Source organism: Danio rerio, chromosome 16 (assembly GCF_052040795.2).
Source record: "Danio rerio strain M-AB ecotype USA chromosome 16, GRCz13ab, whole genome shotgun sequence".
NCBI lineage: Eukaryota > Metazoa > Chordata > Actinopteri > Cypriniformes > Danionidae > Danio > Danio rerio.
Genome location: NC_141036.1, coordinates 15,832,070 through 15,859,561, shown reverse-complemented (window position 1 = coordinate 15,859,561; position 27,492 = coordinate 15,832,070). Strand labels below are relative to the sequence as shown.

The 27,492-nt window shown below is 37.3% G+C and overlaps 1 protein-coding gene and 1 long non-coding RNA gene across 5 annotated transcripts in view; one reads left to right on the top strand and one right to left on the bottom strand.

The window, feature by feature from the left end:
* sntb1 (syntrophin, basic 1) overlaps positions 1 to 27,492 on the top strand; it is a 91,374-nt gene that overhangs the window by 40,896 nt on the left and 22,986 nt on the right. For all 4 annotated transcript variants that reach the window (XR_015510376.1, XM_087285583.1, NM_001002175.1 and 1 more), the window contains 1 exon segment: positions 11,850 to 12,057. Coding sequence is in view for 3 of the 4 variants with exons in the window: in XM_087285583.1 (XP_087141709.1) it covers positions 11,850 to 12,057 (208 nt within the window). In the remaining variant the exon portion in view is untranslated.
* Positions 50 to 8,281, bottom strand: LOC147840214 (uncharacterized). The gene is made up of 3 exons (XR_015511181.1): positions 5,987 to 8,281; positions 3,884 to 5,267; positions 50 to 753 (listed from the first exon to the last, which is right to left on the bottom strand). It is a non-coding gene; the product is annotated as an uncharacterized LOC147840214 (long non-coding RNA).

Genomic DNA, 27,492 nt, shown 5'->3' with positions numbered 1-27,492 from the left:
AGAGGAGCACATGGCCAACACAACAAAAGAGACAGCCATGTGCTAATACACAAAACAAACAAAGAGACATTAAACACAGACAGGAGTGACAGGGCTGTAAGGGGTGGATCCTGACAAAATGTAAGATAAGCCTTTTGTGTCTCCAGAATGTGTCTGTAAAATTTTAGCTTAAAATACCCATCAGATTGTTTATTAAAGCCTCTAGAATCGGCCCATTTTATTGTCTGAATACAATGTAGTCGTTTTTGTTCACACAAATGCCGTTTGCAGTACACATACACACATATTAACGTTTATTGACACCATGCAGCTGTGGTGATTATATCGGTTAAGAATTACACTGATTTTACTGTATTTTTTAAACATGCCCTGGCCCTGTTTTAACCCTCTACCGCATGGTGTTGCCATATGGCAAAATGATATTTATGTTAATTTTTTAAAGATTTTTAAAGATTTTTTTTGTTGGAAAGAGAAGACCTTGTAGCCAGTGATGTGCTTTGGTCACATGACATGTTGTGTTTTTCTGTGGCACTATTTCTGACGGACTGGGATTTATTGTGAGTAGTTGCTGAATGCAAATGAAAATGTCAATCAAAACAAAGGATCAGATTATGTCAGATCTACAAACAAATCTGAGACATCACTTCCAGTAAGTTATGACATATTCACAACAATTTTTTTTTCATAAAATTAGTGTTTTGTAAATTAGCTAGCTAGCAAGGTCAGCCGTGAACTTTTAAGTTGTAACAATAACTGTCACGGTTTATGGATCTGTGTGTTCCTCCTGTATGTTATGTATCATGCCTTGTGTGTTGTCATGTGTGAGGGTGTGTGTTTGTTTACCTTTTGTGTTGACAGCGTGCTAGGATCAGCTGATGTCATCAGCTGACTTATCATCCTCCAGCTGAACCTCATTTGGCTGGCTATATAATTCCTCCTGTGGTATGTGCTGGTTATCAGTCCGTTGTTGTCCTTGTTCCTGACTGTTGTCTCCCAGTATCATCCACTGTCTGTTTGATGTCATCGTTGTGGCCTGTGGCTCTCTTTTGTTTGAACTTTCGTGTGTCCTCTGTTCATTAAAACACTCGCATTTGGATCCTCCTTGTCTTGATTCGTGACAGAACGGACTGATCTAGCATATCTCTCAACACGTCATTCACGAGTGCTTGGAAGACTGCAGGGGCGTTGGACAGACCGAAAGGAAGAACACAATATTCGAAGTGCCCCCTGGGGTTATTAAAGGCAGTCTTCCATTCATCGCCTTCTCGAATGCGGACCAAATGGTAAGCGTTGCGGAGGTCTAATTTCGTGAAAAAGGATGCCCCCTGCAGACGTTCGAAGGCAGAAGACATCAGCGGCAAAGGATATGTATTCTTTACCGTAATAGCGTTCAGCCCTCGGTAGTCTATACAAGGACGGAGGGAGCCATCTTTCTTTTTCACGAAAAAAAACCCCGCCCCTGCTGGTGATGAAGAAGGGCGGATGATCTTGGCTGCTAGAGAATCAGAAATATATTTCTCCATGGCCTCCCTCTCTGGAACAGAGAGCGAATAAAGTTTGCCTTTAGGCGGAGACGTACCTGGCAATAACTCTATAGCACAGTCATAGGGAAGATGTGGAGGCAGAGAAGCAGCTCGAGACTTACTGAACACTCTCTTCAGGTCGAGGTACTCCTTGGGCACGTTTGACAGATCCACGTGTTCTTCCTGAAAAACAGAACGAGACACAGAAGAACAGGCAGACAACAAACACGTAGCATGACAGCTCTCACTCCAAGATATTACAGATTCCTGTCTCCAGTTAATATGTGGATTGTGTATTACCAGCCAAGGATGCCCAAGGACTACTGGAGTGACAGGAGCTTCTGTTAAAAAAAAATGAATAATTTCAGAGTGGTTACCAGAGGTGATCAGTCTTATTGGACCAGTTGAATGAGTAATGGACGGAAGAGAAGAACCATTAAGAGCATGAACAGATATAGGTTGGGAGAGAGAAATCACAGGAAGTCTGAGTTTTTTCACTAAAGCAGAGTCAATAAAATTTCCCTCCGCCCCAGAGTCAATAATTGCTTGAGTACTAAAATTGCCAGATGACCACTCCAACATAACATTCAAAACAGTAGCTGCAAGGGAAGATTTGTTCAAAGATACTCCACCCGTCAGTAAACTCTTTTCTACTGACGGGCTCTGGCTTTTACCCTGAATCGCGATGTGATCAACACCACCGCTGTGAAACACCAGGTCCTCGCTGCGGCGTCTGCGCTTTTCCTCCAGCGACAGCCTAGAGCGGCCCATCTGCATGCCTTCGGGATCCGCGAGGGGCGTGGCCTCCTGCCCCGGAACTACCGTGACAGCCGGAAAAGGTGATCTCACCAGAGCGTGCGTGCGTCGTGTGTTTCTCTCCCTGAGCTGAAGACGAGAATCCACACGAATGGCCAGATCAATGAGTTCGTCGAGGGTCTTAGGAAGATCCAGGGTGAATATTTTATCCTTTATCTGGTCTGCCAGCCCATGGAGAAAGACGTCCCACTGCGCCTGCGCGTTCCATTCGCTCTCGGCCGCCAGGGTGCGGAACTCAATGGAGTAGTCAGCGACACTCCGTTGCCCCTGCTGCAACTCTGTAAGCGCCCGTGCCGCCTCTCTGCCCGCCAAACCTCGATCGAATACCTTTTTAAGCTCTGTCGAAAAGGTGTCAAATGAAGAGCAGCATGGGAGTTTCCTCTCCCACACAGCAGTTCCCCTTTGCGCCGCTCTCCCGGTGAGAAGCGTGATGACAGACGCCACTTTCGATTCCTCCGTGGAAAACGAGGAAGGCTGCAGGGAAAAGTACAATGAGCACTTCGCTAAAAAGGTTCGACAAAACTCAGGCTCTCCGGAGTAGAACGCTGGAGGTGGAAGGCGAGGCTCGGAAAATCCAGCTGTTCGCTCAGGAACCGGCATAGATGGACTAAGGTTAGTTGCAACAGGCTGCTGAAGACCGACAGCATGAAGACGTTGCAACCGTGTTGTGAGATCAGAGGTCTGAGTGACAAGCGCCTGGACAGCGCGACTGATGGTGACCATCTGATCATCATGTCTGTTCATGCGTGTGGTAGCGTGTGCAACAACTTGGACCTAAATTCATTGGCCCGTTTTCTGTCACCAAGATCATTAGTCCGGTGGCAGTCCGCCTCAAACTTCCTCCAGCGTACAGGAGAATTCATCCCGTTTTTTATGTCTCTAAATTGAAGCCCGTTTTTCATACGGCCATTAATCCGCCCACTCCGGTTCCCCCCCCCCGCCGCGTCTCGTAGAAGGGGAGACGGTTTATTCGGTTAAGCGCATTCTGGACTCGAGACGGAGGGGACGAGGATTCCAGTACTTGGTGGACTGGGAGGGTTACGGTCCAGAGGAGAGGAGTTGGGTTCCTGCAAGGGACATATTGGATCATTCTCTCATCGATGATTACAATCGCCAGGTAAACTCTTCTGGGAGCGCCAAGAGGCGCTCTTAGGAGAGAGGGTACTGTCACGGTTTATGGATCTGTGTGTTCCTCCTGTATGTTATGTATCATGCCTTGTGTGTTGTCATGTGTGAGGGTGTGTGTTTGTTTACCTTTTGTGTTGACAGCGTGCTAGGATCAGCTGATGTCATCAGCTGACTTATCATCCTCCAGCTGAACCTCATTTGGCTGGCTATATAATTCCTCCTGTGGTATGTGCTGGTTATCAGTCCGTTGTTGTCCTTGTTTGTCCTTGTTCCTTACTGTTGTCTCCCAGTATCATCCACTGTCTGTTTGATGTCATCGTTGTGGCCTGTGGCTCTCTTTTGTTTGAACTTTTGTGTGCTCTGTTCATTAAAACACTCGCATTTGGATCCTCCTTGTCTTGATTCGTGACAATAACAACATAAATGCTAGTAATATAATGTTGATTAGTCATGTGTTAATGGCATTTGCATTAGGATAAAATCTAGTTTTAATGGCAATACTACTTTTGAATAGATATGAATACAGGGAGCAGTGTATTAGCGAGCACCACCATGTTCTATGGTTAGTAAAACAAGAAAAGGACAGAACTGGCTGAGATGGGTTTTAGTGACCATTAGAATGATGTAGATTAGACTTTTGATAAGAGCAGTGATGGAGACAGTTCAGGTAAGTTAGCTATGAGGCAGATGAGACAGGTTTAGTATAGTATATAGTATAATATATAAACATTGTTAGCTAGTAGCTACATTTTTTGGATGCATCTGGATATATTAGTCATGCTATTTATTTGTTAAAATATTAACTGAAGAAAATAATTATGTTTACTCTGTTGTATATATGATAATACAATGTGATTGTTTTCAATAATATTCAGCAAAAAAGAATGGAATAAATGAAAGCTGTTCGAATATCAGTTGTTGGAAGGTATGTATAAGGTGTCCTATTTTAACATCAGGAAATATTATAAAGACACTTGTTGTGTTTCTATCACTCCAGTTTGACAGTGGACACACTATACCTGCACACAGTTCTGTCCAAACAGCTTATAAAAGTTAATTTTGATTATAGGTGTCCTTTAAGACATTGGGCTCTATTTTGACGATCCAGGCACAAAGTTCTAAGTGCAGGGCGCAAAAGAACTAAGGGCGTGTCTAATACACTTTTACTATTTTAAGGACGGAAAAATCTCCTTTGCGCTGTGGCGCATGGTCTAACAGGGTTGAGCCTATTCTCCTAATGAGTTATAGGTGTGTTTTGAGAATAAACCAATCAGAGTTTCGTCTCCCATTCTCTTTAAGAGTCAGTTGCTTCATGCCATAGCACATTTGCTATTCACATGGCAGACTTTGTAAGTGGAAAAACTAAATGCTTCACTAGCGAGAAAACAGTTAAACAGACCATCTATAGCTCAAGAATGAGAGAATTAGCCTCCTAAATTACTTTCACTTTTGTGGATAAGGAATTGTGTTGTACGCACAGACATCCATTAGCCTATACATAATTTCTTTCCCAAAGATGGGTTGCGGCTGGAAAGGCATCCCCTGCGTAAAAAAGTGCTGGATAAGTTGGCGGTTCATTCCGCTGTGGCGACCCCGGATTAATAAAGGGACTTAGCAGACAAGAAAATGAATGAATCAATAATTAATTTTGTTTGTTAAGCGCAAAGATTTGTTTTAAAACTACTTCTAAATTCAGTTCTTATTTCCAGCAAACTAATAAATGAACAATAATAACGAAGTGTGGTCAAAAAACAGTTTTTCCAAATATACATACTAGCCTGCAGCTAGCTCTCTGCAACTCTTACCGTACGTTCACACCGAAAGCGGCAAGAGCGTCAAAGTAGCCGGAAGTCATTCATTTTCAATGAGAGCCGGCGGCGATAGGCGACGATAAGCGGCGAGGAGTAGCGTGGCGCGTCTTCGCTGGCGTGAGCGTCGAGGAGAGTTGAAATGAAGTCAGCTTTATGGTAATGAGCTATGACGCGGTTCGGCGTCCGTCGCTTGATAGCAGTTCAGGGAACACAGATCTGGTCGGTTCCGACTACAGTTGTTCCCAAGGGTTTGATTATTGCGGTCACCGGATTTCCAATTATTTACAATGTTTTCCTACAGGAACATACATTAAATAAGTGACTGGCGAGTTACTGATGTGCATTAATGTTATATAAATTTATCTTTAAAAAGCGGGAATCTCACGCGATGTGACAGTACAAAACAGCACTGCTGCTTCAGGATATTTCAAACATATGGACACATATTGGATAAATAGAGCAAAGCCACACCACACGCAACTTGATCTTCCATTGTTGTATGAATTTGATAAGAAGTGCACAACATTTTCACGCTAAAAGCATGTCTTATGCAGGAATGTAACTGATATGCTGCAACGGCTCCTTTAAGTACGAGATCAATGAAGCGAGTTTTGACGCTCTCGCCGCCGGAGCAGAAGGCAGACAGCGTTGTCACCAGGGCGGCCAGAGCGACCTTGGACGCTCTCGCCGCTTTCGGTGTGAACGTACGGTTACATGGTCGCCCACTGAAGCTAAGCAGGGCTGTGCCTGGTCAGTACCTGGATGGGAGACGACATGGGAAAGGTTGCTGCTGGAAGTGGTGTTAGTGAGGCCAGCAGTCTGTGTGTGTCCTAGTGCCGCAGTATAGTGACGGGGACTCAGTGTATGGAATTTGCATGTTCTCCCCGTGTTTCCTCTGGGTTTCTTCAGTTTCCCCCACAATCCAAAGACATGCGGTATAAGTGAATTGGATGAACTAAATTGGCCGTATGCCAAACTGAGTGTTTGTCAGTACTGGGTTATAGCTGGAAGGGCTTCTGGTTGGGCTGGAATAATTGACGGTTCATTCTACTGTAGTGACCCCTGATAATCAGGGACAAAGCCGAAGGAAAATTAGTGTGGAGTGGATGATGATATGTAATACCTATCATTTCCATTTGTCAAGGTCCTTTAATATGACTGCAAGGCTGCAAGTACGAATACCACCAAAATGTGTAGTCACATTGTGTCTTTTAGGCAGAGATTGTTTTTCTGAGTTGCAGGAAAAAGTAAGGAGCAATTTCATTCCAAAATGCTGTTTTAAAATTAAAACTGACAAGTGTTTTGCCTGGAAATATATACGCCAGAATTGCGTCATGTCACCAGAGCTACAAACTTTTACATCAATTCTTTAATCTGATTGGTCAAGGAGTGTTCCAAAAGGTCTGATATTTGCTTTTTTATGAATGTTTTACACGGTCAAATTTCTCATGACAGAATCACAGCTGTATTAATATTCGGTACAGGAGCGTTCCTGTTCTGAAAATATCACTTAAATACATGGCGTAGGTTTGTAGCCAGAGAGATACGTGGCCTGATAAACTGAAGGGGTAGACAGTCAGACGTAAGACTCATCCTCTCCTGCCATGTGCTGCCAATCAAAAGCTCTCGACAGACCGGCTGCCAGGTCCTCAGCTCTTACCCTCTAGCTCTGTTTTCAATTTACACGATTGTGTCCCATGTCTTCTAGTCCATCCATCACTGTGGTGCTCATGCAGAGCTCTATCAACACGGCTTACCTCAAGTGCCAAACTGGGAGAGGATTCCTGTCAAATTCCTAAAGCAAATCCATCTGGAATAGAAGTAGAATGTGTCTTTCTTCCACTGTTGTCGTTGGTGTTCTGATGCTCCAGAGTGGAACTTTAAATGGAGTTGTTTTGGTTGGAGCGAGAGTGGCTGGTGATTTGGGGAATGGAGATGTTCCTCTATGACAGATGTGTCAGTGACCTCTCCATCTGTTCTTTTTCATTGATGCTCTTGTTTGGTTTGACACATTGTGTTTGGAAACTGACTAAATTTAGGTCATCTTCTTTTTGTCCTCTTTGACACATTTATTGGGATATTGATGGTAAATGGGTTAGGTTCACTGAAAGTAAATGCATTTTTGTTGTGACTGAAACAGAACCCTAACAATTAATTTAATAAATATGGCTCAAATGGGCCTTGACATACTTTTATTAAAAAGAAAAAAATCTTACATAGAGTAACTTTTAGCCAATTTATTTATTTATTTTTACGTATTTATTATTAGATTTTTTTATTAGTTGATTACATATTTATCTGTGTTTATCAATTCAAAATATGCCATTCATGTGTTAAGATTATTTAAAATAAAAATAAAATAATTAATTGTATTAGCTGTATTTGCTTTTGTATTTGATTTACAGTTGTGCGAATCTCTATTTTAACAAACATCATCTGTAGCTTGTGAATCATAGCTGTTTATTTAAACTATCAATTTGCATTATAAGGCTCTGATATCTGCTTTGACAGCTTTTGATTCTGAAACTTGAAACTTTAAATTTTGCAGTCCAACAATGTTACTTCTTTTTTAGTTAAAGGTTGTTTTAAGTGACAATGATTTGAAGTTTGAAAAATGAGGTTAATAAAACTTTGTTACTGAACAGTCTGTTCATTCTGGGTGGACTTGTCATCTAAGCAACAAAACGCACACAGAGCAATGTATTTTTGAAAAAAAAAAAAAGGTAGAGTGAGGCGTGTTATTTCAATTAGCCTGGGCTAAGGTCAGGGATTTGCTTGGTCAGTGGTCCCCAACCCCTGGGCTATGGACCGGTACAGGTCCATGGATCAATTGGTACTGGGCCGCACAAGAAGTCATTAATTATTTCCACTTTATTTATTATCTGAGTCTGAATAATCTTTTGAAAAATTTTGAAAAATTACCGTATTATCTCAGTTCGCTTACTTGAGTGCCAAAAGTTAACTCATAGGGTAGCAAAATGTCATTGGAAAGCTTTTTTTGTGAAGAAGGAATAGATCCACGACCCATCTGTCAACAAATGAGTTAAATCCAGCATGTCTACGCGAGAAGATCAACTGCTGGAGATCGCAAATGATGGCGGCCGTTTACATAGCATCTTTTTCATAGCGGAAAACGGAAAGCCTCCATCTTTTCAATGGAGGCATGTGCCAATTGGGAGTAGGCACTCGTGCCTTCCAAGTGCCCCCCAGTTAAAAACATCTTCTTAATCACCTAACAAGTGACAAGAACTGACCAATCATCATCTTATTTTGTATGGAATATACACATTTCAGTAGACTATTTCCACCAACTATTACTATTACTATTAGACCAACACTGCAGTGCTTTTTAATTTTCTCCATAAGTGAAGTTTATTTATAAACTATTTTCGAGAGGATCATGTGCTTATGATTGCTCACGGCTGGTCCCGCATTATCCAATTAATGATTCACCAATCAGATAATTTCCAAAGTCTCCAAAAATAACCCAAGTTTCATACCATAGTCATCTTAGTTTTAAATAATCCCCCCTTTCTCCCCTACTCCTGCTCCTTTCCTAGATGGGTGGCACGACAGCCCGGTGGTTAGCACTGTTGCCCCACAGCAAGAATGTCACTGGTTTTAGTCCTTACTAAGCCAGTCGACGTTTCCGTGCGGAGTTCACATGTTCTCTCTGTGCTTGCGTGGGTTTCCCCCACTTTCATCTCACCATCCAAAAACATGCAACTTAAGTTAATTGACTAATCCAAATTGGCGCTATAGACATGCTCCTAGTAAATAGTTTAGGGGTGCACCGATATGGATTTTTTGGCTGATACCGATAACTGATAATTCTTCAGACTTGAAGGCCGATAGCCGATATATATAGGCCAATAATTATAAATAATTCAAAATGTTTTATTTTTATACAGCAAACTTCATAAAAGCTGAAACTCCACTCTTTTGAAATGAATAGCCTATACTCAAAGCAAAAAAGCTATGATTTTAAAATTGCAAGGTGATTATAAACCTATATTCACGATTTCACAAAAAGCAGCATGCAAAAAATACAATATTTCCTTTTCTTCATAGCAAATTAACATTCAAATTGACTGTTGCATAAAATTTAAAAGGTTAAATAACAAAATGGGATTTAATCAACAAGCAAGTTAAATATATTTTAAACAAAATGGAAATGAAAGAGCTAAGGACTAAAACCAGCTCATATGTTCTTGAATAAAACGTGTTACAGTAATGTACATGTGTACAAATATGTCTTGTCCGAAAAAGCCTTTTTTAGAGGTGTTTTGATGGTTCAGAGCCACAGTACAAGTGAAAAGCTAGATACAGAATGTATTATTTTAGAAAATGCGACACAAATTCATCATATTTGGCGTTTTAGATTCTTTTGAACACGTAGCATCAACGCTTCTGTGTTCGTTCTTGCTGTCAGTGGCGGGGAAAATAATCGATGAAAAGTTTATGACAAACCGCTCTGAGGGCGCAGATTTGCCCTTGGATTTTGATACAAACCTGATCATTGAGCTCAGATGACTTTATGACAAACACAGAGCAGAATATAAAGACAGAACGTGTGGCCCGTATGCTGGATTCAGTGACCGGTGCACCTAGGCTCTCCCCTGTTGATCTGTGAAGGCTCAAGGTCTATGTGTGTGTGAAGGCTGTCAGATCTATGTGTGTGTGAGCTTGGGCTTTTCATAGCCCTAAGAAATGCAAAGAGTCAACAACGAAGCGTACCCGGAGCAATGTATTTTATGTTTTGCAAAAATGTAGGCTAACCAACATAATGCCAATGAGCCTGGACTGGTGTATTTATATCCTCATCTCCCAGCTCAAGCTTTACATTGATTCATTCTAGCAGACACTTTATTTCATATGAATGAAGAATACAACAAAGCTGATAATGCTACAGTCTAGTGGCTTTTATATGTACATTTAATAGACTAAAATGCGTATTAAATAAATGTGCAGTTTTTCCAGATCAGGTGTTTGTGCCACCATCTGTAGAACTTGTTGTCAAATGTTAGTCTGCAGCACATTCATCTAAATGTTTTCTTCGGTCCAGAGCTGCACATTTACTCTTTGCAGTTACTTGAACCTGGGACTAGTCTTGCCCTTATCTCTGACACCTCAGTGTAAACATGCCAAAGGGTTTATTTTTAAGGTTAACATTCAGAAGTTTTGCGCACTACCCAAGTGAGATCTCTTTTGACCACAAAAGGCATTGAGAAATTCACTTCCTAAATTGGACACAGACATCACCATTAGTTGTGAAATTCTCCCAATTATAGTCTTAAAGGGCAGAGCAAATTGGGCCTCATCCAAAAAGCTCTTTCCTCCAGTCTGCTGCGAACACATCATCAGCTCCATCTGTCCCAACCCCTAGACCCCTCCAAACCCTCTGTCTTCATGAAACTAGATCTATTTTTAGCTACACGCTGCACCTGAAAATGATATTGTGGAGTGTAAGGTTAAGACTTTTACTCTAGATGATGTATGAGTGGAGCATTTATCACAGTAAACTGCCTGAGCTGAGCTGATGTATGGTTCTGTTTGAGCGGCTGTGTCTGATATTCTGCTGGATATTCATGTTGACTTCAGAGCTCTTTTAGGCTCGGTCTGCTCCGCTGTCTTTCAATTGAAGTCAGTTTTTAACTCATTTAACTACTATGTTTTCTTCGGTAGAAGTAGTGAATTATTATTTTATAATCTGTGGATTTATTTTCTATTTTGAATATGGAGGGAAACATTACTGTATCAAACACATCGTTCTCTACTATAACAAGCATGTTTTGTAACACTTCACACATTTACAATACGTTATTTGTTAAAGGGATTGTTCAGCCAGACGAACAAACAAACAAACACAAATAGTCATCATTTTGCTTTTGAGTTTCTTCTTTTAAATGCAATTCTGAAGAATGATGGTAAATGGTAGCCACCTGTTGATAAGAGAGTGAGTAAATAAATAAATAATAGATGTAAGGAGCTAGTGGTGTAACTCAGATCACAAATCTCATGGTTCGAATCACATAATAGGGGCGTTCGATATGAACCACGGCTGCAGCCGACAACCAACAAGATTAGTCGAGCGAAGGTGAGGGCGGAGTTAAAAACGCGGCCATTAGGTCGAACACTTCGAGGCTTGTAGTTTGCTGCATGATGCAGATCACATGACAGGATCAGCTTACAGACATGTGATTTGAATGACACGAGTTTAGGATTTAGGATAGGACAAATTTAGGATTGATATACAAGTAAAAAAAAAAAATATTCGCAGACAACGTGTGTTCCGAACCGTGCGTTGTGATCTGTACGACATTGATAACGACATTGTTCAAAAGGCCATGATCTATACTCATTGAGTATTCACCGTACTCGTATAACCACAAACGTTTTGGCTGCATGCCTTCCCCAGTGTGTGAAAGCCCACGATCATCATGAAGGAATTACATATTGAGAATTGTCTTTTTTTTTTTCTTGAAAAGGTCTTTGATTGGTCAGTGAAATTACTCTTGTTATTAATTCAACCAGAAGGTTAATATGTTTCTTTTCTGTCATTGTGTTTCAGACAGGTGGAGCTGCACTCCTCTGATGCTAAAAACACAATAGTGATGAGACATACAGACAGCTCCTCTGCCCAGACCTGGTTCACTCTCATGCAATCCGTCATCACAAACCTCACCAACAAAGTCATCAGTGAACTACGAGAACATGCGGGCCGACACGGCATCATTGGGAGTCGAGAGATCCGACACCTGGGATGGCTAGCGGAAAAGGTGAAGCAGTTTTAAATTCTTCATTTTGTTTGGGAGGTCTTAAAGAATGGTAACAAATATCCCTTTCATTTTATCACAATATACATTTACTTTTAAACTCTTCGTTTCAACATCTGCATCTCTTTATAAATGTGGTGTATGCACAAAATGGGTGAGCAAATGTGTGCATGTCCACTTCACAATAATAAGTTAATTGGAGAATGTGCGCAGCCCTTACTATACACTAAATAAGCAGATTTAACTTAAACATTGACTATGTTTTTTATGGACAGCAGTAATCGAATAAATTGCCTTAATCTGAATGAGACAATAATATGATTAAGGTGTTTACGAGTTGCTTTTTGAATGTTCCTTTCATGATCCTGTTTTACATGTTATAGCACATAATTTGATTAATGCTATTGCATCACCACGCTATCCACACTTCCTCCAAAGTAAATTTTTTAATTTGTCGACTTTAACTGCAGTTTGGCACTTTCATTCAGGAACTGAATATGGAATGTATGACCGCCGTGACAAAAAAGATATTGGATGCGAGTATGCACTGCTGGAAGAGTGTTGTTTTGGAATTTTAAAACCACACGCCGTATGGGGAAAAACTCTCTGCATTTTGTGATGCTGGTACCTGTGGTCCTTCACTGACTTGGTAGATGCAGAGAATAGTGTCAAACAGCATTATGTGTATAGACTATTCTGTCACAAAATGCGGTGAAAATCCTACACAGCGGTAATAGTTTGATTAAGGTGTTTACATGTCTGAACTGGACTTCAATAATGCAACTAAAAACGGCATGCTCCCCATGTCTTAATTTGATTTCATTTAGTATAATTATGACATTAAGGTAATTAAAAACCGCTGTTTAGATGGGAGGCTCTTAATCAGAGTATTGTCTTAATCGATTTAAAATCGGATTATTGTTGTCCATGTAAATGTACTTACTGACTTTAAAAAACTATATAGCCATAATCAATAATAAATAAATACAAATTTATACAATAATTTTAGCAAGGTTTCTACACAAATTTTATAAATTAGACCCCTTGTCTGTAAATCCCTCCTATCCTGGTCTGATGGCCTAGTCTGTTGTGATTGGTTGACCTCTAATAGTGCCTTTTTAAATCAAAAGCTCTTTATTATGATAGAATTTCAGATTTAGAGATTTGTCTATTGATTGTGGTATAGTAATGACTTTACATTATCAATTTAAACACGAGTCTGATGATAAAGCATTAGAAGAGCTCATTGATCAAGCCAAACCTTTACCACAAGCACAACCTTAGCATTTTTTAGTGGTAAGTTTAGTAAATTATAAGCAATCAAACATTGTTTTGATGAGCTTATGAGCGCAATGGCCAGGAAGAGCTGCTTAGATTAGTCACCACTGAAAATGCTGGATTTTTGTTATGTGTTCTCAAAAAAGTGCTGATATGATGGCAGTAAGAGATTATTTTGCAGCCTCAGTGATTATAACAGCTTGTTTTGGATTTCTGGAAAATGACAAATTTTTTGTCTTAACAATATATTGACAACATGAATCATCTAAAATGTTTGAGGACAGGTCCAATTTGGCCTTTATTGTGAGAAGCCAGCACTCAAAGTAACTGCCTGTTACTTATTTAAAATTAGCAGAAACAACTTTTTTTATTTTTGGAGGGACAACCTAATTTTTTATGTTCAATCAATTAACTTAAAATTGTAAAAAAAAACATTTTTAACTTAATTGTTTTACATCAGGACACCATCAGTTAAGGAAATAAAATAGGAATAGATTATTCTGAATCAGCTTTATTCTGTTTTAAGAAATAACTTTGATTTTAACACACTTCGAACGTTAAAAATCTTTGCAGACATTTTACATCAGGGGTGTCCAAACTCAGTCCTGAAGAGCTGGTGTCCTGAAAATTTTAGCTCCATTCCTGCAGCTGTATTAAGGCAAGTTGTTTATAAAAAGCCTTGTAAGAGCTTCATTAGCTGGCACAGGTGTAACTGATTGGGGTTTGAACTAAACTTTCCAGGACACCGGACCTCCAGAACAGAGTTTGGACACCCCTGTTTTACATTTACAAACAACTACACACTGCAAAAGGGGGGTATGATATTCAATGATATTCAAAAAAGGCATTTCCCTCTATTTGTTCAACCAAGTATCCTCGTAAGCGTTCTTATTTTTTAGAAGAAAATGGTAAAACATGTTTTAGCATTAACAAATTTCTCTATAGAAGTAGGTTGTCACCAGAATACATTTCTTGCATATGCCATTTTTTGAGGCAGAAGTCATGCAAATTGATTAAATATGATCAGTCTAGACTCAGAGGGTGAGTTCCATACCTCAAGGTCTTTGGTCTGATGGTGTAAAGATTCCTTACAGGCTAAAAACTGTCAAGATCTTCGACATTCACTTAAAACAGTAATGAAAAGACCATCATTGCCCAAAAACGTATAAATGACCTTGAGCTTTTTGAAGTGCTCTTCACAGGGCTTTTTTTATTCTTTTATTCTCAAGTAAGAGTTATGACTAGTAACAAGCTGTGACAGACGTTCATTCATTCAAACCCTGCTGGCACAGTTTTTTCTATAGAAAACACTAGATTAATGTAAAACATCATGAGAACATTTAGTTAATGAAAACCATAAAAGCATCTTTTAGTGAAAGTCCTCATGAAATCAATATTGTTTTTAGCTTTTAGCATGAATCTTTTAGCCTTGAAGGGATAGTTCACCTTTAAAAATATTATATTTGCTATATTTATTCACCCTCAGATACATGATGACTTTTCTCTTGTAGAACATTATAGAAGGTTTTAGCTAAAATTGTGGTCTTAGAGGATTTGTAAAATTGAAGAGGTGAATGATTAAAGCTAACAATGCTGTAAATAATTTATATTGCAGCCCCTCTATAAGATCTCGATGTATCATCGAGTACCATGGGTATTGCATATTTTTAACATGTTTTAGACAGTAGCTTATTGAAAACTGTGTAGGCTCCCCTGCAAGAGTGAAACTGAGTCATACTAAATAGCTTACCATAATTTAATTAGCTTTAAAGGGCACCTATTTTACCCCCTTTTAAATATTTAATGTTTATATTATGGTTCTTCTGAGTGTGCAAGTTTAGGTTCAGTTCAAAACACAGTTCAGATTCTTTTATTATAATGTGTTAAAAAGTGTCATTTTAGGGGTGTGTACACAGGTCGTTGTTTTAGGGGTGTGTTGCTTCACATGAAAATTAATTTCAACTTCCCGCCCAACTTAACAAGGGGGCGGAGCCAAGAGCTCCTCCGCTTTGTGTATGGCAACAGACAGGCAGACAGAGAGAAGCAACATGAATGAGAGGAACAGCATTCAACCGTACATGTACAACTCGGACACAGACCAAGAAGAGAGTACTGTTGAGGAATCAATATTCCTAATGTGCCAGAATGTGTCAGAGTGGTAGTTACAAAATCAATTGTGTCTTTGTATAGTTTTACAGCCGCAAAGTAATGATGCATGCTTCATCCGTATAGTGATGCTCACTGTTATAGTGATATCACAGTATAGTGATGTTTCCTGTTATTGGCTCTTTAATTCATGACAGTTAGTTAATCATAAAGGCTTCTAAGCATCATTTTTCTGCACGGAACAAAACTGCGGCAACTAAACAAAGTTATGTCAACTTGTGCTAGTTTAAAGTTCTGAGCTTGTACACCGAGACTAATAACCACGCACCCTGGATTAACTTTGACTGAGGCTATAACTAGGTCAAGTTCAGACGTGCACTCTTGGCAACACGCTCAAAAAAAGTCTACACATGTTTGCAAACTCACCTGAAGTTACAAACAATGACGCAGAAGAGAGCGATCATGTGGTGAATGTTGATCTGCCAGCTGAGATCAATCGAGTGTTTTCGGAGAGAGTGCTAAAAGACTCGGTGGGTCAGCTGTTTTTAATGGCCTGAATCACGATATGTTGCATTCACAGCGTGTTCAGTACAAATGGCCGCTAAATGTAAAATTTGCAGGAAAACAATGAAGATTTTTGTGTTGAGCCCAATGAGCCTTAAATCCAAAAATAGAGTAAGGGTGTTCCTTTGGTGACATCGCTTGACTCACACGCTGAACATGGCGGATGTTAAACAACAAACTGAGGATATGGTAATGCAAGCCTTTCAATCAATATTGGTGGGCGGAGGGACCTCAGAACCGATCTCAGAACCGCTCTAATTGGTGCACCGTTTTTATGTTGTTAAATTAAAAAAAAAAAAGGACTGGATGTGTTTGTATCACCCCAACATGACGTTCTATAGCTTGAAAAGTAGATTTTTCACCATAGGTGCCCTTTAAAATAATTTACTGCTATACTGCAAAAATGCTTCGAGTTTTAATCTTGCATTTTATCTTGCTATAATATCTAAAAATTTAGTTTTTCCTTAAAAGAAGCTAAATAATCTACAAATAAAATAAACAAAAACAAAATTAGTTTGTTTACACCATTTGCAGATTATTATGCTTATTATGTTATAAGGAAAAACTCACTTAATTTTGAGTTTTTAGCTCTGAAAATAAGAATTTTTTGATATTTTACTTAAAACAAGACATTTTTTGCAGTATATGTACTACTTTTTTTTTCAAATGAGAAAACAATGTAATCATTATTTATTTATTATTATATTAATACATTTATCTACCTTAAAAATCTGTAAGCCTGTTAAATGTAATCTACCCACAAAAGCTAGTGGAAGAATCCAAGAAGCATTTCACCTCTAAACGTGTAATGCTCCTTTCTTCAAAAATATTTTTGTGTCTTAAATGGCCATCTGATGTGTGCACTGGCGTTCAGTGCTGAGAATAGTTTGTAAAGCCTGTCTTGATTCATACTGGTAAATCAACTTGATAAAACAAATCAAAGTAAAACTAACTGGCACAATGGATGATTTTATCCTTAACAGCAAAAACAGTTTAAAATAGGCTACACATTTATTTATTTATTTACTAAATTAAACAAAATGTGTCATACGGTTCACAACAAGATATTATTTTAAAATTAATTGTTCAAGATAATTTACAGAAACAGTTTGTGTTCTGGCCTTTTGTTTTGGCTACGGAAGCAGGCTTGGTCTTGAATGCACTTTATTTCACCTCAAATGTTATTTGTTGTTCTTGTCTATTTTCTAGTCATGTTATTTAGCAACTGACCACCAAAAATTAAATAAAAAAGATAAAAAAATCATAACAAACTAAGTTATTTTTTGCCACAAATTGTAGTGTCTTGATGTTTTTTTTTTTTCATTTATTGGTTTTGCTAATGTGAAGTATGTGGAAAAAAGACGGCATGCTTGCGTTATTAAAAGAACATTCACATTCATATTTAGACCATAGGTACCACCATTACGTGTTTCTATTGTAAACGCAGTGCAACTGGGGTTACAAAATAAGTAAATTGTGCCACATTTTGTTTTCTACATATGTAGAAAACATTCTACATGGTCAGGCGTCTCAAACTCGTGGCCTGTGGGCCAATTGCAGCCCGCGAGACGATAGTTTATGGCCCCCGCCTGATTTTAAAAGTTTAATGTTTAATGTGTGGGGCCCCTAAGTTTGATATGTATAGCACATTACAGTTTTTATGCAATATGTCCCCCTCACTTTTAGAGACAGACCATTTAGAAACAGGTGATAAATAATTATATGAACATAAACTTTTGGGTCTCATTAAGCTGTCCCCCTCACTTTTAAAATGTCTGCTATGCCCCTGTGTTTAACTATTGGTCCTGAACAATCTTTTCAACAATAATCTTTCTTGCATTTACAATCACTCTCATTGGTTGATGGTTATTGTTTTGCGCGCAAAGAGCAGAAAAGAAATCAAAGTGATGTGTATGTGGTAGGATAAAAGAAAGGGAACTCCATGCAAACTAATGTAGTCCTCTGAAGTCACACATCGACACCTGTCCATCGGCGCAACCCGGTAGAGTCCCCGGTAACCTAGACCAATTATGGAGTCCCACAGTTATTTGTGGGTCGTTTGCATCATTCTACCTGCATTGTATTTGCATTGCCACACACAATAAACATTACTTATATTTCTATATGATGTAAAAGTAGTCAAAACAAATGACAACAACACAGTGTTGCTTCTTTTTCCTGTAACAACAGCACGGCGGATAACAGTAAATCTAATGATTATTATTATTACTATTTTTTACTGATTGATTTATTTTCTTATTTTCAATTTACATTTTTTATAAATTTTGTGTTACAAAAAAATCTTATCTTCTCAAATCTCTTTAATTTTATTTTTTAACACAAAATAAAATGTAAAAATAAATAAATGAAAAAATATTAATTAATAATGTGATCAATTTCGTGTGGAAAACCTGATGCGGCCCAGCCTTACCCAGACTCTGCCTCCAGCGGCCCCCAGGTAAATTGAGTTTAAGACCCCTGGTCTACATGAAATGTAGGAAAATGGATTCTACATACTTCATGTAGAAAAGTGAAACTATCTACAGGATTTAAAGAATTCTAGCGTTTTTATTGGACATTAAATTATGTTGAACAATTTATTTATCGATTAATTAGTTTTAGTTGTCCAAAGCATTTGCGTTTTTTCTGCAGTGAGTCCCCTGCATGCCAGTTCGCTACATCACTAGTTTTAGACTTTCAAAGTGCTGGTAACCATTTGCAAAATTTATTTTACTACTGTAGCCCTATACAAAATTAGGTTGGTGTATCCTAAACAATGACAAAATTCAAAGTTATAAGATACTTATTCAAACTTATTGTCTCCTACAACAAATCTGGATCACAACTTTTAATGACATTGATTGTTTTTGTACAATCAATTGCTCTTTAGAACATTTCGGGTAAGTGATGGCCAATTGGCCAATTTAAACAAAGAGATACACTTATAAACAATATATTTCCCTCCTTGAAATATGACAAACCATTGAGGGAAACTGCTGAAGCTGCTCACAGAGGCATTATTATTCACTCTTAAAAACAACCATTGAAGTACTTCCAACTGGAACAGAATATTGAGTTGGGGGCGGGGCACATTTTGCGCATCATTTCCTCATAGCAAACTAACAGCAAGAGGATTTTTTTGGCTAAAGCCAACAATGGTCAGACTTTGATTGAAGATTACCAAAACATTTTTTTTATACAGTGGATTAACTTTTGTGGATTAATTGTTCACTGAAAGAACAACAATGTGCGCTAGCAAAATACACACTGCAAATTTAGATTTCACACAGACTTTAAAGCAGACCTTAAAAATATGACAGTAATGCAATGTAATCACATGATAGAAAAAAAAAATACCCAATAAAACTGTCATCCACAGTTCTTAAATAACTAGCCAATGTGTAATTAGAGGGTATCAAAAATGTTCTTTATGATTCAGTCTTCTGAGATTGGAGGCGACTTCATGATGAATCTGAATAGCAGTACTTTGATATGGCTTAGATTGTAACAGTAGCAGTTTGATAACCACACTGATTAAATGAATATATACTCTACAGGTTTCATAGTGAAGCACAGTACTGTTAATGAACACAAGCACAGCTCATGATCGAGGGTTTTCAGTGTGTCAGGAAGGCACAGAAAGCATGCTCCACATGCTGCTCTTCATGAAAACCATCACTGCATCTGCTGTGAGTTTGGGATGTGTTTAATGTGCATTTGGGGAATTTAGCATATGCCACCATCACAAAATTGTATTGAGCAGTGCTTATAAATGGGCTGTTAATATATAAGAAGATTTAAGGACTCCCTGTGGTTTTCCACCTAAATAAAAGCCAGATGGTTTAACATTTGAAAATGAATTAAGGCAGCTATACATATTTGGTTTTGCATACTTAAAATTTGTTACTTAAATCGTGATTTTTCTTATTATTTTTTGTCATATATGTGAATTTAGCCTTGTCAAGTGTGGTTGTTAAATTTAGTTTCAACTTGGCTGAAATCTTGATTATACGCCACTAGGACTGTGCAAGTAATCGAAAATCTGGTTTCGATCCATTTTGGCTTCTAACGATTATGAAAAAGCATTATTCCATCATAAACCGCCCCCTTTGCAGTTGTACACATTTGTTGATCTGAAAAGTTCAATTCCACGTGAACACGACTAAAAGCATGTACTGTAATGTAACTTTTGCAGCACGGGATGCGTAGCATTCATATTTTTTAAAAGCACGAATGAGCACATGCTCTGTGTGTGTGCGCTTAGCCTCGGACAGGCTTAATGTGAGTGATTTAATGGTCAAATACATGCATATTTGTGTAGAGCACGGTGTTTAGTGATTATGCATATTAACCCTTGTTTGTGTAATAAACAAAGAAGTTGAGAATCAAAATATATGTAAAAGAGAAACCATATCAGAGCCACACTATTCTTAAAGTGACAGAGTGCGATATTCCTGCTGCCGGTTGTTTTTATTATTCATCAAACAACAAAAGGAGAAAATCCCTCACTGCTCTTGACTGAAAAACTGCTGGAGCTATTTTTATTTTTTTTTACTATGAAGATGCTTAAAGCACAGTTTAAACATAAAAGATTATATAACTCATTTCTAAAAATGATTTATTTTATCTTTGCTATGATGACAGTGCATTTATATTGTACTAGGTATTTTTCAAGATACTAGTATTCAGCCTAAAGTCACATTCAAAGGCTTAATTAGTGTAATTGGGCAAGTCATTGTATAACAGTAGTTTCTTCTGCAGACAATCAAAAATATATATTTCTTAAAGGGGCTAATAACATAGAGCTATTGAAACAGGTTTCAAAATACTTAAACCTGCTTTTATTCTAGCTGAAATAAAACATAAGCCTTTCTCCAGAAGAAAAAAAAATGTTTTAGGAAATCCTGTGAAAAACTCCTCTGTTAAACATCATTTGAGAAATATTTATATATATATAAAAAAAAATTCACAGAAGGACGAATAATTTTGACTTCAACTGATAATAGTTTTGAATAATCGTGATTACAATTAAGACCAAAATAATCGTGTTTGTGATTTTTCCCATAATCTAGCAGATCTATAAGCCAGACAAGATCACAATTGTATTGTTGGGGGAAAAGAAAGAAAAAAAAAGAAAATAGTTATTTACATTTGTCTCATTGTGAGATTTATACGCATAAATAGTTACATTCATTCATTCATTTTCTTTTCTGCTTAGTCTCTTTATTAATCTGGTGTCGCTACAAGCGATTGACTCACCATTTATCTAGCATGTTTTACACAGAGTTTGCCTTTCCAGCTGCAACCCATCACTAGGAACACTCTACAGTTATGAAAAAGTTTGATAACTAGCAGGAACTGTTCTTGGGCCATGACATGACCACATTTAAATGCTCTTTAAGTCTAAAATTGTACTCATATTGGTCTTGAACGGGTGTTAAAAAGTCTTAAATTTGACTTGAAGAAACCTGCAGAAACCTTGAGTGTTTCAAACATGCAACATTTTTATTTTTTATTAGTATTGACAAGTTTATGTTATTCTTAAAACTGTATACAAATAATGAATAAGAATCGGAATAATACTGTATAATGATAATGCATAATACTGTAGTGAATAATTCCAATTATATCTGTTGCCTAAATCATTGAGCCTCAGCTTTTACAAAGGTAAGGTCTGGTTAATGTATGGTTACCACTGATATTGACTTTATTTGACACAGTATTTCAATGTCCTCTGCTTGACAAGCCTCAAAAGTTTTCCACATCCTTACGGTAATAGTACAAGTGGTGTGATCACACACAAGAATGTTAACAGAAGAATACAGTGTATGCTCTAGTTAGAAACAAAGTTGACGTTCTCAGAAGTGTACAGACAGTTCAGCTCTGGAGGTTTTTTTATTTTTTATTATTTCAGCGGTGGTGAGCGGGTTCTGGAGCGATTGATGGAGAAAGACTCTTCTCACTGTGACCACAGGTTTTTCCTCCCTATTAAATCCCCTTTTCATCGCCATCTCATTAGCTGAGGCCTGGCAGGACCAGCTAATAGAGAACCGCAGAGATGGCAAGACTGTGGGCAGCCCCGTCTCGGCCTGCCCTTTAATGAGAGCTCCCTCGTACCGGCTCCTATTACCAACCTGCCGGCCCCTTGATGAATAATTATATGAGAGTGCGCTCAATGCCCACAGACAGCGAGCACATTTCTTTTTGCTGGGGCCTGAGCTTATAACAAGGGTCTGTTTGTGGTTTGGCCTCTGCTTCTGACGCACCGGAACCTGTGGGGGTCTCCTTTTAGCCTTAAGCCAAACTGACCCTCTGATTTCTGATGATTTGATCGCTCTGTCAGAATGTCAGACCTTGTGGAGATGCTTGTCATAGACCGGGGATTCAACAGTAAATCAACTTCAATTTAAGCTCAAAAAGATTTTAAAAATTAAAAATGTTCAGAGCTAGCAGTCAGTTGTAGAGCATAGAGTTGATGTCTGAGTGCATTAAAGTCAAGGTGAAATTTTGTTCATTCATAATATGATGGCTGTAAGCAGGGCTTAATTTGTGCTGGCACCTGACTTTACCGATCGCCCTCCTTAACTGCCCTCCTTCCCCGTCTTCGGTTCACTGTCACTTTCTTTCGCGACTTAGGAAGGAGACCACATGGGATAGCTAGGTTGCTACTGGAAATGGTGTAAGTGAGACCAGCAGGGGAACTCAACCTGTCACCCGTTTTGTTCCATAACACCCCAGTATATTGATGGGGACTTCATACTGCTCTGTGAGTGCCGTCTTTCGGATGAGATGTTAAACCAAGGTCCTAACAGATTACACAATTATAATGGCCTCAAGACAATCATGTATATGACTATTATGTTGTCTTTTCAAAGACTAGGGGCCCTATCATACACCCAGCGCAATGTAGCGCAAGGAGTGGCGCAGTAGTCTTTTGCTAGTTTCAGCTTGGTGCAAGAGTCGTTTTGAGGCGTTGGGCTACGCTGTTTAAATAGCAAATGCATTAGCGCTCATATGTGCGCCCATAGGCGTTCGGGTCTAAAAAGGAAGGCGTTCTGAGGCACACTGCTGGCGCATTGCTATTTTGAGAAACTAAAATAGATTTTTCATTTGACCAAAACAAACCCGTTCCAAACTCCGGCGCAGAGTTGTGCCTTGCTTACACACTGCTTAATACGCACAAGACAGCAATAGGCAAATATCTTTACATATGAAAAAAATTTTATATTAAGGATATATATAGGATATAATAAGAATAGATATAGGATATAAATATAAAGGATTAAAATATTACAAAACATATTATTTTCTAGCCTACATAAATATGAAAAATCACTGCTTTTATGTCTTCATCTCGGGAAGCTTTTTCAGTTCATTAATAACAATTTGCTTTTGTATAATGTTATTATTATTAGCAGTATTATTTATTATATACATATTTATATTTGTTTTATTAAAAACAAGCTTAGATTTGCCCACCTGTCAGGTTTTAGACCATATGAGGCACAGCATGTGTTTTAGTATATAACTCAGGTTTTTGAGCACACTTTGTTATTATTGTTCATTTATTCGTTTGCTGGAAATTAGAACTGAATTTAGAAATAGTTTTGAAACGAATATTTGCGCTTAACAAACACAATTAATTATTTATAGACTAATGAATGTCTGTGCGTAAAGGTTTCCCTATCCAAGAGCGAAAGTGAAAACATGGACCGTCAAAATAGAGCCCTAGTTGTGGGGTATTTGTATTTGAAGAATGCATAACATCTTCATGTATATGACATGTGTCATGAAGGTTTTATGACAGACTAAGTGAAGTGTTACTGTATTTGGTGTCTGCACCCTTCTAATGTAATTATCAAGATCTGCTCAAAGACAGTATATAAAAAACTTTAAGTACTTAAAATACCATAGGACTTACTTTTATTACTGGTAGAAGCTACCAAATAAATCATAATGCATTTTATGTAGGAATGTGTTACCTTTTTTGTATACCAGAAGAAGTTTTAATTGGTATTGTTCCACCCTCATGTTGTTTCAATCTCTTGAGACCAAATTAAGATAATTTAGATACAATCTGAGAGCTCTCTGATCCTCCATAGACAGTAAGGCTACCGCAGCATTTAAAGTCCAGTAAAGGAACTAAAAACATCCCATGTGATTTCAGTGGTGTAACTGTAATTCATTTTTTTTTCCTTCTCTGGACTGAATGTTCCACGACCCTCTCATATTTTAATATGTGATGAATGAAGGACTCTGGGTTTGGAACGACATGAGGATGATTATAATAACAGAATGGTAATTATTGTGGTTTAACTCCATCTTACTTGTCTCTCACCTTCTCAAATTCAAAATTATGCCGTAAGCTTTTTTTATATGATCTGTTAGACTTTGAAGTACCTCACACAGAGCTAGTGAAAAAAGTGTTATAATGCTGCAGTAACTTGGAATTGTTTCCAACAATATCTTATAATTTAGTCATTAAATCAATTTAAGCTGCTTTTAGCAAATTATGTGTTCTCCTCTGCAAATAGTTGTAGTGATCTTTCACTTGTTTTGTTTTGATTTAAACCTATATATTTATGTTATATATTTATATTTAAAGAATTCAGATACAAAAGCCGCCAAACGCCACTTCTGCCAAAAGAGATAATGACATTGAGTGAATGCTTTAGGCATGTAGTACATGTTCAACAAATATTTTTTTTAATCATCTAAATCACAGTGTCAGCACATTTGGAAATAACAGTTTGTTTAAAAAAAACTCTAAACGACACTTTCTTTTGACCGCAAAAGCCGCTATGACCCTAGAACCAATCAGAAGGCGCGAATCAAATCATATGTTTTCAATATAGCGGCACGCTGATACTGCAGCTTTTATATTAAAAAAAAAATGTTCTATGTTTTATTCCATTTCCGATTAAGCTTTTAAAAGACGGAGTTGGTGAATGGAGTTGATGAACTTGATGAGCCTGTCCGACTGTCTGTGAATGGCAAATGAAAACGCCCCCTACCTCAAAACTCTGTGCTTCACAACAAAAAGAAAAACACAATGTACAGTCGGAAGCGTAACATGCATTCATAACGTTTTTTGCTCAGTGATGCTACGTTGAATGAGTCCGATTTACTATACATGAAGTGCCATCTCCATTTTACGAAAGATGAAGTTAGGATGCCATTCCTCTATCCTGCATGGATGCTAGAGGATAAACGATAGACAAAAGAGACAAAGACTGTGAGTATTGTAAGAAAGAAAGAAAGAAAGAAAGAAAGAAAGAAAGAAAGAAAGAAAGAAAGAAAGAAAGAAAGAAAGAAAGAAAGAAAGAAAGAAAGAAAGAAAGAAAGAAAGAAAGAAAGAAAGAAAGAAAGAAAGAAAGAAAGAAAGAAAGAAAGAAAGAAAAAGAAAGAGAACGAACGAACGAACGCTTCTGTCTGAGAGACATCCTATTTTTGCCCAGGCTAGACTTGTGATTTATTTGCTAATGGAAGCTATTTTTAAAACATAAATGTAATGTATAAAACTACACTGAAAAAAATTATTTAGAGATGATTCCTTGGATTTACTCAATTTTTCACGTTAAGTGGTTGCAAACAATGTATTTGTTGAATTTAAACAAACAAATGAAATTAAACATTATTTAACTTAATTTGTTTGTTTATATTCAACACAAATAAATTGTTTGCAACAGTTCTGCATGCAGCACTTTTTTCAGTGACATTATTTGTATTGTTTAATATTACCTATATGTCTGATAAGGTTTTTATATTAATGGACAATGCACATATATTGATGTTTCACAATGTTTTACACTATATTATTCGAATCTAAAAAGCTTAGTTTTTCAATGTTTCCATTGTTCTACTTACATTCGATCTAAATCCCAAATATCAGAAATGACAACAGATTAAAAGAATTAATGTCAGTTTTTATGTTATTGAATAATGCACTTACTTGACAGATTTCATTCATTCATTTTCCTTCTGCTTAGTCCCTGGTTTATCAGGAGTTACCACAGTAGAATGAACCACCACTTACTTGACATATTTATGTATTTTAAACTGTAGGTGTTTTATGTTTGCTAAAATAGTTTCTAATTGCATCTTTAGTGATTTTCAGCTAATTACACTGTCTTGTGGATTTAGCTGGTTTTGACGCAAAATAAAACCAAAGAAATGTCTAAAGTGACTTTTGTGAAAAAAAAGTAATTTTATTTCCTACATAATAACCTTTTCATTATCTATAAAATGAAACTTCTGAACCTTATCAGAAGATATATACATATACATATACTATATACAGGCTACAGAGCAAACCACTGTTGACCAGTGACTTGCCTAATAAACCTGAATTGAACCTAATTAACCTCAAGGTTTTAAATTACACTTGAGTCTAAATACTTTTATCTTGGAAATTAGCTGGTAAAAATTAGGTACTGTCATCATGGCAAAACAAAATAATTTAGCTCTTAAAAAGGATTTATTTAATGTAGATTTTTTTTTTCTACAGCGCAAACTACTGTTGCACGACTGTGTTACATAAATGTGCCATATAAGCATACAGTAGAGTAGTTCTTAAAAAACATTATAGTTTAAAATGTGTTGGAAACAATCTCTTCATTACACAACACTTGGGAATAATTTAAAAAAAGAATTACAGTTTCAAAGGAGGGCTAATCCTTTTGTCTTTCACTGTATGTAAATATGGCAAGTAAACAAACAAAAAAGTACAATAAATGTACAATTCCATTGCCTAGGTGTCTGTAGAGGATTGTAGAATGAGACTGAATATTTAATCATTAGAAAATGTGGAGAGGATCTTGATTTTATCCATCTGGAAGTGATTGGATCATGTTTAGTGGGTGTTCCACACAGAATAATGGTTGGTGGGGAGGGATGGGAAGAATGAGAGGGATTTGGGAAGTCATCCGGAAAGGAAAGTCATTTCAGAGGCAGAGCGAGTTATTATCTGTATTTTCATTAAAGATGATGATTGAGATTTGTTTGATTCATTCACAGAAATAATATGGGGGTGGTGGTGTAATGCTATCAGATTTTGGCCTTGTGTGTTTCTTGTAATTTTGCATAATTTAAGGTTTCTGCAGTTATTATTATTATTTTTCTTAAAAGAAGTTAAATTGAATTTAAATATTCATATAGCATGATACAAAAACAGACAATGACCATTGGGTTGTACTAAAAATGCCAAAGAAAAGATAATATGCCGATTAAAATAATAAAATATCAAACACTGCAATATATTAATTATAATATATTATTATATAATTATATTATCATAAACATTTTAAAATAATGCAAGTATGTTAAAAAAACAAACAAACAAACAAACAAACAAACCAAAAAACTGATATGCATTCAAATACTTCTAAAAGACAAAGACTTATAAACGGTACATACAAAGAAACAGCATGCTAAGAAGCATTTGGATATTAAATGCTTTTTTCTAAAAGGTGACTTAAATTTCACCTTGAA